Here is a 15,247-nt window from a genome sequence, read left to right on the forward strand (position 1 = left end):
ATTCACAAATAATAATAAAAAAAGTATTAAGTAAGTTTGCCTGTGCAACCAGCTATTTGTGTAGGATGCTGTATTACCTCTGTTAGAATTTAAAGTATTGCTGGATCCAATTTTAGAAAGCATTTTTCCCATGAAGCTTTTGCTTTGCATAGTGTAAAAGATGAATTAGACTTGGTATCTTTGCTCTGCGTGTGGTTGCATGCTGTATTTGCTGTGCACTATTGAGATTGCTCTGAAAATAGAATCAAATTCTTCAAAGGTTGTTTTTATGGTGCCTGTCATTATCCTATTTGAGTTTTCCACAAATATTAACATCCAACATCCTTCAGGGTCTGGAGAATGGCAATACCACTTTCTCCCAGATCTCATTGGCCACTGGTGGGTCATCGGAGATCCTTGAGATAATACCTGTCCAAGACTATAGGAACAGCTGGTCTGTGTCAGACCAAAGGTTCATGTAGCTTCACAACCTAGTTTCAACATTGGGTAATAATAAGCATGAAGGGAAAAGCATAAAAAGGAATAGGATAGCAGATAGTGATGTTGTGTCAGAATACTCTCCAGCTTCTGACAGTCTGCACTCAGGAATTTCCTGTGTTGAAGTATCTTTGTATTTAATGGTCCCTTATGAATTTTTCTTCCATGGTTTTGTATGAATGCATGTATACTTTAGCATACCTGCATTAAGAAGGGCTGGAAGTTTAACTACAGCCTCTGTACCCCATTTCATTTATTTTTAGTCTACCAATTAATAAGTTAATATAAGTCCCCTTGGTTCTTGTATATTAGAGGTAGGAATAATCTTTCTTTACTCACTTGCACGTCAGTCATGATTTTACAACCCTATGTTCTCCTAGTATTCCTTTTTCTCCTAGTGGAAATTGTGGAAGATATCCAGTCTATCTATTTGTCTTCATACACAAGCTATTTTGGAAATCTGTCAGCTTTACAAGTCCAAGTAGACTGTAGCATATGGCTTATCCTTGGTCCTTCTGTTCAATGACTCCTTCAAAGACCTCTAGTAGGTTTATGAGGCATGACTACTTTCTACAGAAGCTGTGTTGACTCTTCTCCCCTGTTCTGTATTTAATCTATGCCCACTAATTCTACTCTTTTCTTAGAGTTTCTAACAGCTTGCCTGGTACAGGTCTCTCCTGTGCTGTGTAGATCATCACATGTCTTATAAAAATTTGAAGATCCATTTGCCACCTTTTCTCCCTTTTACACTCATGAAGTTTTAAGCAATATCTTTTGCACCACGTTTTTCTTCCTGAGTCAGCACTCTGATGTGAATACTTTGACATCCACTGAGCTACAGAAGAGCACACAGTCTTGACTTTACAGTTGCTACTTGAGGAAATGCATGAAAGCCCCTGACAAACCTGGGGAAGCTCAACAGCCCTTAGTTAAATTGTGTCTGCTTAAGGTCTGAAGTTCTGGCTTTAGCTTTCATCTTATGGGTCTTGCTTTGCTGTTTACCACTAGACTAAAGCACTGTCTACTATATCTTTTCCCATGAGAAGGGATTAATGGATTTTAAGCCAATATCCTAGCCCCTCTGGATGAGCATGTATAATGACCAGAACAAAAAATGAGCAGTTACCTTTGCAATTCTCTGTTTTGTCCCCAGTTGAGGTCATGCTATTGACTCCTTTGGAAACAGAGCCACCAAGCCTCTACACTGGAGCTCCTGCTGCTTCTGAAGCTCCTGTGAAAGGGAAGGCCTGAGAGCTGGTCATGTCTTTCATAGGAAGAAGATGACAGTCTGAATAGTCAGTGAAGCTACTACTGGTGTCTCAAAAATATCTGACAAGGGATCAATGCTAGTTTAGCTGGGATGGAGGACACTAAAATGAGGATGGAGACTGGCAGGAGGGGAGCTGTCTTTGTTCTGAGAAGGGATTTTTGGGAGTTAGGATGCTTGGCATGGGTGGTAGTTCTGTTGGTATGTGGACAATCAGTAGCTTGGTATTCAGGAGCTTAGTAAAATTGCATATGTGGCTTTCCAGCAGTGAGCAAATTCAGTGTTGTTATATAAGGCTCTTAAACTCTTCTTTCCGGTGTCAGTTCCCTTTTTCTTATTTCTTCTCTCTGTGCCATGAACTTGGGAAGCTTTGCTGCATGGGAGCACAGATACTGCATGGCAAATGGAGAATAACCACATCTGACATTTAACTTCCTGATGAGTGCACTTTCCTGGGATGTGAGTGCTGGAATCCCACTACCAAGCAAAGTCCAGGTCTCTGACTCTCTGGGTGAGTGTTGTTCCTCCCGCAACTGATGTGATAGCAACCCCTCTTCTTGAACCCAGCATTGTCCCAGTGAGTTAGGTACAGCGTGAATATCCCTAAGAATTCAGACTTTTGTTGACATCTAAGCCTCTCCCTGCCCATGCTGGAGTTGGCATACCTTGATATTCTTGATCTTCAGAGCTTGTGCAGAGCATGTGCTTATGCACCCAGGGAAATATAACTCCAGTGAACATGTATATTGGTTTTTAAGCACCCCAGTGAGTCAGGCAAAGCAGTCAAGAGTGCTCACCATGGGTTGGTCTCACCCACTTGGGTCAATCTTGTGTCCCTTACCACAGTTCCTCCAGCTCAGGACTGCCATGTCTCTTGCGCACCAGCTGTTGCTGCCCTTTCTGTGCAGTGTTTGGTGCCAGATAGGGCTTTGAACTGTGCAGTCTGAATTGCTCTCTGAAGCTCATCAAGCTCTGTTACTTCCAGTTTCTTGGGCTGAACCTGGCTGCAAATATCTGTCTCTGTTTCCAGTATTGCCTGTTTATCTCTTGGCTCTCACTGGAACATCTCTTGTTTCTGTCCCACAGTTCAGCAGTGACAATGGGATTAAGAGGTTCTTCTCACCCACTTGGTTTTTAAAGTTTAACCCTTGCTGTGTGATTCCCAATGATTCCTTGGTTCTTTGTTAGTTTGCAGGTCTCTGGATGATTTCCGTGTGTTAGTTAATCACACTTATTCCTAATTACAGATATGTGGGTGCATCTGGAGGTTGTAGGCCACTGTGAGAATGAATGCAGAAGTACTGTGGGGTTAGGTCAGCTGAATTGTGCTATAACTCCCATGCCTGGATAGACTAGATTGACTACAGAGAGATCTAGACAACTAGCTCAGAAATAGATGTCCATGAAGTATGTGGAGAACTAAAATCACAGCTGCAGTGCTTGACTTGCGTCCTCCATAATGAAGATTATATCCCTTATAAGAATATGGTCTTACTTGAACAGTTGAGTGTTAGAAATGTCTGTCTTTTGTGGAGCCAGGTAAGTCTCATCTTGGTCACCTCCATCAGTTAAAATTCTTTGCTTGTGAACTGGAGTGTGGTAGAGAGCGTGGACACTTGTCATGTTCACTGGCACAGACTTTCCTCTTCTCTCTCTGCCACCACAGACTGGAATTTGCTGTGCAGAAGGAAACACCTGGAAATGACCAGTCAGACCTGGTCAGATAATAGAGCTGTGAAAGAGCCATGCTTTTACAAGGAACCTAATAATGGTACAGAGGTGAAGAATCTCACTTTCTACACTACTGTGAGGAATTGCTTGTTTGCCTTTGTACCAACCTGCTAACTGGTGTCCATCTCCATCTGGCTCGGTTTGCTCAAGCATTGAGCTGTGCAGGGAAGATGATGGAGAGTCACTGCACTGCTGGTGGGGGTGCCAGCAGCCAGATAGTCTTTGTAGACGTGCTTAAGAGATTGCTCCTGATTGCATCCCTCCCTATCCAGCTTTGCTTGTCTGACTGCCACACGTACTTTGTGGAGCAGCATAGCCTAGTTTGCCTGACTGGGGGAGAGGAACGAGAACGAACTGGCTCATCTGTTTGTCCATGTTGAACTACCTATGGACTTGCAAAGAAAACAATGGGGTTTGGGGGAGGGGAGGCATAATCTGCAGATGTTAATGTTGGGGCTGAGATGTGTCCAAATGTAAAGATTTAGGGGGTTTCCATTTATCTGTCTGTTTTTGGTATTTTTCGGGGTGGGGGGGTTGATGCACTCTGTGATTCTTACCTGTTTGGTAATCAGGAGTGGCACTCCTGATCAGTGTTGTGCAAATGTATGACTCTTCCCGGTTTGTCTGCAGCCCTCAAATCTTGCATCAATGTAAAATAATTTCTGTGTATTTTCAAGCATCCTAAAGATATTAAGGGAGATAAATTTTGCAAGAAAAATATTGTCTTGCCATGGAAAGTGAAACCATTTGTCTCAAAAATTTGCAACATTTTTCAGCTGAATCATATATAGACACATTGCATTTGGCAATACATTTTTAGTTGACCTTTCCTGTATTTTTTTCAGCGAGAAAATGTTTTCCAGCAAAAGTTGTGCTTGCTCTAGAAAGATGGGCATTGATAATGTGTCCCTATTGGTCTTTCCTAGCTATGTCTAGTGGTATGGCCCCAGTGCACACAAAACCCTGAAAGGACGTTGTTAATGCTTTATGGCATTAGCACAGAGCTGTAACACACAGTGATCTGCAGCACCATTGAGTAAAACAAATCTCTGTATGGGACAGTGAATATATTGTGAAGGAAACAAAACTGCAGGAGTGTAAACATGTCCTCTTCATGAAGTCGAGAAAACTTCCCACCTGAGGTTGCTGGTGACAACACACATGCGTTTCTTCTTTCTCCCCACAGTCTGCTACTTTGCCTTGGTGTGTGGTGGAGATGGGATACTAGATCTAATCAATCTGTATTGATTAATCTTCTGAGCTGGTAAAGTACCCTGACCAGCAACTTTCTCAATATCCTTCCCTCTGATAACCTTTTCTCTTCCATGACTGCTGTCTTCCATAACTCACTGCTTTTTCTGCTTTCTTGCAGCTTGACCGGGAAAGAAGCTCTGACCCACTTCCCATCCCTGGGACCCTCCACAAACTCTGCCCAGGGGAAGGTCCACGTGAAGCAGTGTGACTTGCTGAAGCTGTCCCGCAAGCAGAAGAGGCTTTGCCGGAGGGAGCCTGGCTTGGCAGAGACCTTGCGGGATGCCATCCGGCTTGGGATCATGGAGTGCCAGTACCAGTTTCGCAGTGAGCGCTGGAATTGCAGCCTGGAGGGACGGACCAGCCTGCTGAAGCGAGGTACAAGGTAGTCTTTTGTTTGCAGTATAAAATCTCACTTGGTGCTGTAGCCCCTGGAATATGCATCTCAAATTAAGCAAAGTGGGGCAGTAACCATGGAGTGCAGAGATCCTGTTTTGCCTAGGAATGGGAGCTGTGAAATTTGGGCCCTTTTGCCACAAAATATTCCTTATCCTCATCTTTCCTGTGCGATTTGTCATGGATTGAAAAGTAGAAGGAAGTTCACACCCTTGGCTTCTGGATTTCTGTCCAAGACCAGAGTTTCCTAGGCTGACCATCTTCCTTGGCTGGCAGCCAGGGATGATACTGTGAAAAATAAGGGTTAGTGCTTTATATCAAGGGACATTTTGAGAAAAGACTCTTTTTAGCTCTTTGGATATTTTCATATGTAAATCTCTGTTGTTCTCAGATACCTAATTTAATCCTAATTTACTGTTTGAAAAAGCTATTTATCAGCATTAAGGCATTTCAGTGCATGTTTACAAATATCTCCTAAGACTCTCTCACAGGTATTTGGAGTTTCTGCAGAAGTTCAGACAGAGTGGACAGAAGAGCCACTGGCTTCTGTTCCACAGAAGGCTTTAGAGGAAGAAAATGTTCTGTAAATTCTGTATCTGAGGTAGGAGGGAGCATAGTAAATCCTTTAAATTATAAGAGTTTGAGAAAAATAGAATGAAGATAGACCCTGAAACTATTTCTTACTAAAAGTTCCCAGAGCATGCACATAGACTCTGCTGAACCTGTCTTCATCCAAACGTGCATGACCAGCCTGTTAGAGAGTTTCAGCCCTTCAATAACGTTTAGTAGCATTTACTGAGTTTCAGTCTTCAGTATTATTGAGTTTCAGTCCTTTGATAATGTTTAGTAAGTTCATGTCTTAAAAATGTTAATTTTAATTAGCATTGGGATTGGAACTTTTTAATATTTCAATTTAAAATTGTCAGATGTTATTAACGTAAATATTAAGTTAATATTTTAGTAAACCAGCATATACAAGATCAGATTTACTTCATTGCAAGGCTCTATTGTGAATTTTTTAGCACACTGTGGAAGAAGCTGTTTGTGATCCTTTTGAGTGACTTTCTGACATCTGTACCTTCATCAACCTCAAAAAACTTGAAAATGACAATTGAATAATCCTCATCTTCAAATAGCTGGAAAACATTTAATTATCTTGTGGTGGCATGCCTCAACATTTCCATGGACTCCTGACTGACAAAATAAAATATCACCTGTAATTTAAAACCTGTTTTGGCAGATGAGGATAAGTGTTTGAAAACTTTTATTACACAATCTTAAGGATCAAATGATGATTTAATACAGAAAAGTATGCTATATACATCTCCTATATGAAAGGACAGTTGGCTGGAAGCAATTATTAGTTCTCATTTTCCTTTATCTTGCAAATAGGTTAGTTTCTTTCACAAAGAACATGAGCACTTTCAGCTGCCAGTTTTGATCTGTTTCTCACATATTCCTACTGCTGTTTTGTTGCTGCCTTGGAAATTCTTGGTCAGACAATGGACTATGCTCCTTTCACCCAAGTAGTGATGAAGAGTTTTAGAAATTATTAAATCATTTGATATTGCCATGGTCTTAGAGAAACTGTAAAGAAAAACACACACTTTTTAACGGTCTTTAATGGTCTTCTGAGTGCAAGAGGGGAAAAAAGATCATGTCCCAGTGAGATGATTCATTTTTGTAATAGGTGAAAAGCCACACTTAATTTGCAGTGACAACTGAAAATTTTCTGTGACTGATTTGGATCACCTATGCTTTTCCTGCTTCTACAGATGCCAACATCTTTTTTCCTGTATTTGCATACTTTTAGTAAGTAAAAAAAATGCCAAGGGCTTTCTGCTTTTTGAAATGCCAGATTTATTTTCACAGTCTGTACCATTAGTTGTTTTACATTGACACTCCTCTGGATACAACTGGGAAACTCCTTTTGCATAACCTACAATCCTTCTATGACTATGGCAATCAGTTATTATGGCTACTACTCTTCACTGATCCATACAAAATCCTTCTGCATTCCTTCTCCGCTTCTTTAATAATCCATGAGAATAGGTAGATTTAAAATTATTCTGGACAGACATTACAAGCATGGTGGCAGTTGGTGTCTTTATATAAAGTTTGTAAAGCAATGATGATCTTTTGGTTTCCAAGGTGTGCCATAAAGGCAGTCAATTGCTGCTGGAGGTCAGGTAAGCAGTATTTCATCTCAAACAACATGGTGATTTGGGGAAAATAAATACCTGTAGCAATGACAGCTCAGATCCAGCCACTCAGAAAAACCCTTCTTGAGAAATGAGCACTCTACAATCCTTCCCTCCATCATTTCTTCCCTCCAGCATTTCTTTGCTTCACGTTGGTCAGATTCTTTGACCTTCAAGCAGTGGTTTCATTGATGTCATGAGGAACTAGGAATGGTACAGCACAGGAGTGGTGGCTTAGAGATGTAGAATTTCCATCATTGGAGATTTTGAGAACTCAGTTCTCAAAACAAAGCCCTGAGCAACTTTATCTGGCATTGGAGTTAGCCCTGCTTTCAGCAGGAGGTTGTACTAAAGGCCTTGAGAAGTGCTTCCATCCTAAATCTTTCTACAATTCTATAGCTTTCTGGTCTGCTCTTTTTTTGTTTGTTTGTTTGTTGTTTTTTTGGTGTGTTGTCCCCTCCCCCCTTCCTCCCCCCACTCTGAGAGATGTATCTTCCACTTGCTCTGAAATGCTCACACTATCTTTATTGTAGCATTGAAAAATCTTTGACCCTGAGCATCTTGCCTTTGGCAGAATCACCACATGGCTAAACTCCTCCTATTATAGTTTTCTTTGTGGTCTAGAGCACACCACACCACAGAACAGTGTCTTGCCATTGCAGCAAATGTCTTTCTGTATTTATAGGCTGCTGAGCTAAGAAATAATTCCAGAGAGCTCAGGGGAAGACTTGGACATGTGCAAGGTCCTACCAGGGGGAGCTGGCTTGAAATCTTCATCTTGAAATCAACATCTTGAAATTCAACTCTGTGCTCGATGTTTCCAACCAAACTGACAAGCAAAGACATTTGCATTTAGATGTTCTCCCTTGCATCGAGTGTTTAAGATTTCATTATAGTCACTGGCAACTCAGTCAACAGGGTCAGGAGAGTGACTCATCCCTAAACCAGACCCTGACAGCCTGGGCATCGGGTCCAGGCTCCATTGGCTGTGGTGACAAGAGCTCCATTGACATAGTGGGAGGATAGATACCCAGGACACATGGAGAAACCTCCATTTAGATCTTCTCAAATCATGTTCGTTGGAGCTGATCCCTGCTCATTTGTGCTATGTCCTACTGAAAATGTTATTCCACAAGGACTTAAGGACCATTCAGTTTTTCCTTTACTCATGTGATTTGTGAATTAAACAATTGAATGGTGATCAGTCCCTTAGGACAAAGTAGAAGGAATCATCTTGGACTTTTCAGACAAGCATTTGGCAGCCTGGTGACATTGAACCTTTGCCATAAAAGGAGGTGGGAGGGGGGGAGAAGAAGGAGACGATTTGAAAGTATGCTCGTTATCTTCAGTTACTGCTGTCTGCAGTGGCCTGACCACAAGCAATGGTCTCTGATTTCAAGTGGGTTGAAATCTGGCCAGCACTTACGTGGAGTGCCACAGAAGAAACCAAACCATCACTGGTCAGAAATAGCAGAAGCAGTGTGGTATTCCACAAAGTCAGATTTAGCAGGGTATGTGGAGCTGACTGGTACTGCTAGCTTTATATGGTATGGAACAGTGTTTCTAAAATGCTCTCCTATCTTCTGGTATCAGTATGTCAGATAGGATATTGGGTATCTGGTAAGCAATTGGTAAGCTACTGGAACTATTTTTCAGATTTAGGATCTCTAATGTATTTTATCCTCTCTTATATCCTTCTTTTGGGTTAACCAGTGTTTGAAAATGTGTGAGCAACATGTTGCTATCCATAATCTGTATTGACTGTGCCCCATATCAGCTTTTCCAAAACTTTTGATGGATTTGGTGACATTTTTTCATTATTATTCCAGTACCCTGAGAGATTTTGTAGAACATCATCAACCAGAGAGCTTAGTTGCAAGTTACTTGTCCCAGTGATACAGAACTAAAATGGTGAGGTAGGAAGCAGTTTGTTTACTGAGCTCCTTGACCTCCTCCACATTTTCTTGACTATCTCATCCACATCCATACTGTTTCTAGATCTTTCCTCTAAAATTCTGGAATTCTAACAAGCTCCTATGAAGTCTATATTGAAGTTGCTAATGCAACCTCTCCATTATGTTCATGGTTAGTCAATTTTTCATTCTTCTCACTGATAGCTATCAGAAGAACTCTGTCCTGTTCTCTGGTCAGATTTACGGTGACTTCACCCGGATCTCAGCAGTCAGTGGTCTGATCTATTATTACAGCTGGATGGGAATTCTTTGAGGGAACAAAATGATGGAAAGTTTTGAGGTTGGACTGGATGAATTCTAGAGGTCCCCTCCAACCTCTGCTCAAAGCAGGGCTAACTGCCAGACTAGATCAGGTCTCTACGGTTCTCCTTCTCTCTTTCATTTTGGGGGGAAACAGATTTGTTTCCTTCTGATGTGGAAGGAAATTTGGCATTTTCCATTGTGGAATATTTGTTTGCTTCAATGTGTTTCCTTCCATGCAATGTGAAAGTGTTCTATTTTTCATAAACCAAAAAGTTTCTGTTTTGGCCAATCTTATCCATTCCTGCACTCTGAGCTATTGATCAGTCACCTGTCTTTCTCTTCCTTGCTCTAGTTCCTAAATTGTGGACTTGTGAAGCAATTTCCTATTAATAGTTTTAATTTCTGCAAATGAACTCTGGAGGAAATGTTAAGATTTTCCCCTGATTAAATAGGAGACCAAAGAAATAATCAAACCAAAATATTTTGGGGTTTAGGTCAGGTTTGTGTCAATCAGTGTTTTCTGGAACTTCTGTGGAGCTCATGGGTGCCATGTCAACATGCCCATTCCTATCTGATTCCATGTCTTCAGACTGAATTTCTATTTGGGCACTGTACTTTCTTTCCTGGTTAAAATGTCATGGTGTGTCATGGTCACATACCTCAGGGCAAATGTAGCCAAGCTGGGAAGCTTGCTTTAGAAAGGAGAAAAGCTTCAGAAAACATCACCACAGTCATTGGGAGTAGAAAATTTACAGGGAAGTCAGAAAAGCCACTCGTGTGGGAGAGTTCGTCCTTCTTGCCAAAGATGTCCTTCAACACTGAACCTTTCCTAATCAAACTACTTGTGATGTTTCCATATGAAATACTACTATACTATGCCAACACAGTCCCAGATAAAAACATTTCAAAATAACGGGTCAGATTTTTAAAATATTTTTTTCAGTCTCTACTAAATATTTCCTGATTTTAAGACACAACATGATTTCAGTGACAGTCTCTATTCACACCTATCAGCTCTGTGGTGAGGATGAGGACAAATAGAGTTTCATGACTGTAGCTTTTTGCAGTTGAATATTTTCCCAGGACTGTTTGGCTGTTGCCACCCATCCCTTGATTCATGAGTGGTCTCCTGTCTCCATATTGAATCAGTCACAGCAACCAGGTGAGACTGGGGTGTTACTACACCAGTTACTTCAAACATGATATTGAGATTCTCTGCTAGCAATGGTGTGCAGGTAATGGAAGAGTTTTGTCTCTTTGTATTTCTAAATATTGTGCTTGGTTTTAGTTCATGGACAGTCAGGAGAGCCAGTGAGGTACATGAACACCTTATTTTGCCTTTCCTGCTCCTACCCTCTCCTAATCCTTCTCCTGTGCAGGCTTTAAGGAAACTGCCTTCCTCTATGCAGTGTCCTCTGCAGCTCTTACCCACTCCCTGGCCAGAGCATGTAGTGCTGGGCGCATGGAGCGTTGCACCTGCGATGACTCCCCAGACCTGGAGAACCGCAAGGCCTGGCAATGGGGCGTTTGTGGAGACAACCTCAAATACAGCACCAAGTTCCTGAAAAAATTCTTGGGTCAGAAGAGGATTGGCAAAGACCTGCGGGCCAAGGTGGACATCCACAACACCAATGTTGGCATCAAGGTGAGGAGCTGCAGCAGCAGCAGGCCTAGAAAGAAGTTAGGACTCAATGCAAGTCTTCTAACCCATCTTCAGCCAAGGCTGTTTGTGAAAGGGGTATTCACTGCCCCTGCTCACAAACCAGACCTGTTTACTGGTGTGTCGTGGACCTTATGGTACTGAGAGCTCCCTGGAAAGAATCCTGAACTCTGGTGTGAGGAGTTGCATGTTGAGTGGCAGAGTAGCATCCTGTATCCTTTAGTGGTATCAGGGGCTGAATGACAGCAATATGCAGCATGGTAACAGCTGTAAAACTCACTGGCTGAATTACTCTGCGAGTTATGCCATGGCCACAGGGAGTTTTGAGAACAGCTAGAGCTTCAGAGCTGGTGGGACATGTGAAGCAGATTAAGGGTTGACACTCTTGAGATCAATTACGAGTCTGCTGGCAATTTGCTATGGAACTAGTCATGTCACAAGTTTGGGTCAGGGAGACCATTAGATCAAGCATTTTGGCCTGTATATTACAGGCTACTGACTTATCATTGTTTTCCATTTACTGAGTCCAATTACTTGTTTGATTAGAGCACTAGCTTGATTTGAATATACCAAAGGTGAGTACCTCCACCATGCTGGAGATACTCAGTTTCATGGTTGACTACTCCTGCTATTCCAAATAGGCTTAGTAAGAATTTGGCTGGCTTCAGTATTCAGCCATTTGTCCTCATTCAGGCTTTCTACTCTCTGTCTCACCAGTCAACTCTGTAGCCATTCCTCTGTTGTTTTTCTTTTTTTCACTTTTTCCTCTGTAAAATAGGAATAATACCAATAAAACTGAAGTAATTCCAGGCTGTCTGCAATCTGAGGTGTTGCCTCCACCCAGAATTAGGCTCATGGTCCTGGCAGACCACCACATAATGACTACCACTTCTCTTCCTCATCAGGCTGTGAAAAATGGTCTCAAAACCACATGCAAGTGCCATGGCGTCTCCGGCTCATGTGCTGTCCGGACATGCTGGAAACAGCTTTCACCTTTCCATGAGATTGGACGACTGCTGAAGCTGCGCTATGATGATGCCGTCAAGGTCTTCAGCACCACCAATGATGCTGTGGGACACTCGGAGCTGGCTGGCCCACAGAGACACAGCCATTCCCCCAAGCACCCCGCTTCGCCCCGCTCTACTGACCTGGTGTATGTGGAAGACTCCCCCAGTTTCTGTCGTCCCAGCAAATACTCCCTGGGAACTGCTGGGAGGACCTGCTCTCGGGAAGGCAACTGTGACAGCATGTGCTGTGGACGAGGCTATAACACCCAGAGCCGGCTGGTTACCTTCTCTTGCCACTGTCAGGTGCAGTGGTGTTGCTATGTTGAGTGCCAACAGTGCATGCAGGAAGAGGTGGTCTACAGCTGCAAGCAGTAAAGTCAGTGCTAGAGGGTCAAGACAAGTCCTAGAGTACAAGAAAGCAGTAGGGAGAGAGACATGATTCTCTGCTGTGGGGTGAGGGCAAAGGCAAGCACCAAAAATGTCCAGTGCTCCTATTACCTCAATGTTGAGATCCTCTGATCCGGGGAGAGCCCTGTATGAGGGGTGAAAACCAGAGGTTTTGTCAGGTACCAGATCAGGAAGGAGGGACAGAGAGTGGGGGTAATTTGGGGACAGCAGGAACACTGAAGCAGTCAAAAATATCTCTCTTGAGCTAAAACTTGTAATCTCATCTGCAGGAATATCCCCCTCCTCCATCCGTCACTTGCACTTATATAAATGCGTTGGGGTGGTGACATTGAAATACTGAGGGCTTGCGCCCTGGTTCCTGGAGAGAAGAGAATTAAGGTACCAGGGAGGCAACTAACCAGCGACTGGATCCTGATGGAGCAGGGACAGCTGTGTTCCTGTACCAAGGCAAAAGGACTCTGGCAGCAGGGGATTTTCAGTGCTGTTCTCTGGGAGCTGGTTGAATCCTTTCTGCTTTGAACTCAAAGACACACTGTTGAGTAGTCTCATCTTGATGCAAGAATTGTGCCTCGGAAATACCAGTTTCCAAACAAATGGAGCTCATGTCCATCATCTCCCAGGTCTGTAGTTTGGACGTTAGACTCCAAGTGCATTTTAACCATGTTTTAACCTTGCTGTACACAGGAGACCTGGAATTGCCTCTGTTACAGTGTATGTATCGCAGGAACTCAGCTGAGGTCTGTGAAGTTACCCCTGTGCAGCATGCTGCCTCGCAGGGTGTTATTTTATGGAGGTGGATCCAGGGTGATGGTGCCAGTTATGCATCTCTCTTCCCTCCCCCCCAATCAAACTATCAATTGCCTTTTTGTATTATGTGTATGACTCTTGCCATGGTGCCCGAGGTGCATCACATCCCATAGTTCTGCCCTGTGCTAATGACAGGTAAAATTTCTGAAAGGGAATTAGGAATGACAGGAACTGGGGCATCTTAAAAATTTGCAAGTCATGAGCGACAATCTCTGCACTGAGAAGTTAGATATATCTAGACAATGCAGGCATCTCTCACCATGAGAGAAGGTGACCTGGGGGAAAGAACACAGCCTGTTACAGAGTTGCGATCCCCTGACTTGTAGTCATGTTTTTCTAGTTAACTTTAAGTTAAACACAACAGAAATAGCCTGTTTTGTTTCTCTGGTTGTGTCTTAGAGAGCACTGTTGGGAATGGCAGTGAGGCAGTCCCTGACCTGGCCACCAGGTACACATAAAGGGATGTAGCACAACCTGTCTGGGCGTTGAGCTGTATTACAGTGCTTGGCAGTGTATTTGCCTGCTCCAGGGATCTTCCTGATTAATCCTGCAGCAGCAGTTAGAGCGTTTGTACTGTGAGCAGCTCTAGACAGTCCCTGAGATAACAAAGCTGCTCTATTTACTCAGTTTTGGTAATGGCTGTAAACCAGCAAGCAAGATGCTGGTGTGGAGATGGGCTGGTGCTGAAAAGAATATTTAAATGCTTAAGCTCAGATCAAAATTCATTGGCAATGTAATGGATGAAGATGCTGGTTTGGGTTCTTTAGATGGACTGATCCATAGGCTGAATTGGGCAAGGTTTCAATGTGATTGAGTTCTTCTAACAAGCAGTAAGATCTCACCTGTGTGCTCCAGCTTTTGAGTGTGGATGTGCTGAAGTCAGGGAGCTCATCTGCTCATTTACATATGCTTTGAATAATTATTTTGCAGTGATAAGTGTGTACTCACACTCTCTCTATCTTGACCCTGTTGCCCTTTGCTTTTTACAACGATTTTTGATTTCTGCTTCATAAAAGGATAGAAGAGAACTGTCTCAGAGCAGATCTAGCCATTAACTGGCTGTTTAGAGGCCACTAACACCTTCCCTTTGGCTAGCTACAGGTCTTTTAACGGGCTTATTCCTTTTTATCCTTTTTCTGGCTCAAGTTGACTTAAACTGAATTAAAACGCTTATGACAGACATAATACTGCAAATTGGGTTAATTGGCCTTATTTTTTTTTTACCTCCTAAATACCCAATAAATTAATATTGAGCAGACCATTATTTACATGTTGCTTTTAATCTTTTTGGAGTTGAAATCTTCCCACGAGTCTCAATGTTGAGCACTCAATGAAAAAACATCCCAATGAATTAAAATTGTTAGGAACAGGCATCATAGGTGAAGCAACAAAGGAACTAGTTCTGCTCTACACTATCGATCCCAAGCCACCTGCCCCACTGACCTCCTGGCTTGTCCAGCTTCGGAGAGGAAGGGAGTACCATGTCACAGGAGGGTTATATGGGGATCCCATGCTATTGCATGGAGCATTCTCATTTAAACAGGGATTGGGACTCGGTGGGAGGAGAGGGGAAGCACAGCTTTGGGAAGCAAGTGGAAGAGACATCACTCTGTCCTCTTGCTTTTATCAAAGCTGCACTTCTCAGTGGCTAGTAATTTCTGGGCATGAACAATCTATTCTCCACACCCAGATGTCATAATTTGAGGGCAGCTAGGATGCTCCTAGGTGGTGGAAAGTGTTCTTGATGGTCTTGTTTCTTTTTATTTCCTCTTTGGGCTAATGTTGATGAAGTGAACTAAGGGGGTTTCAGCAGACACATCACTGCA

At 42.8% G+C, this 15,247-nt stretch overlaps 1 protein-coding gene across 1 annotated transcript; it reads left to right on the forward strand.

Moving 5' to 3' along the window:
* The first annotated feature begins 4,854 nt into the window (after positions 1-4,854).
* Positions 4,855-12,581, forward strand: WNT9B (Wnt family member 9B). The gene is made up of 3 exons (XM_072885988.1): positions 4,855-5,104; positions 10,919-11,184; positions 12,105-12,581. Exons 1-3 carry the CDS (start codon positions 5,029-5,031, stop codon positions 12,579-12,581), a joined length of 819 nt encoding a protein of 272 aa, XP_072742089.1. The 5' UTR covers positions 4,855-5,028.
* The last annotated feature ends 2,666 nt before the right edge of the window (positions 12,582-15,247 follow it).

Source organism: Ciconia boyciana, chromosome 22, assembly GCF_034638445.1.
Source record: "Ciconia boyciana chromosome 22, ASM3463844v1, whole genome shotgun sequence".
Lineage (NCBI taxonomy): Eukaryota > Metazoa > Chordata > Aves > Ciconiiformes > Ciconiidae > Ciconia > Ciconia boyciana.

Bases quoted from the DNA above. Each gene is read 5' to 3' on its own strand.
- WNT9B (XM_072885988.1), top strand. From the start codon at position 5,029: ATGGAGTGCCAGTACCAGTTTCGCAGTGAGCGCTGGAATTGCAGCCTG. The intron at 5,105-10,918 runs GTACAAGGTAGT...TCTCCTGTGCAG, and splicing joins GACCAGCCTGCTGAAGCGAG to GCTTTAAGGAAACTGCCTTC. The intron at 11,185-12,104 runs GTGAGGAGCTGC...CTTCCTCATCAG, and splicing joins ACACCAATGTTGGCATCAAG to GCTGTGAAAAATGGTCTCAA.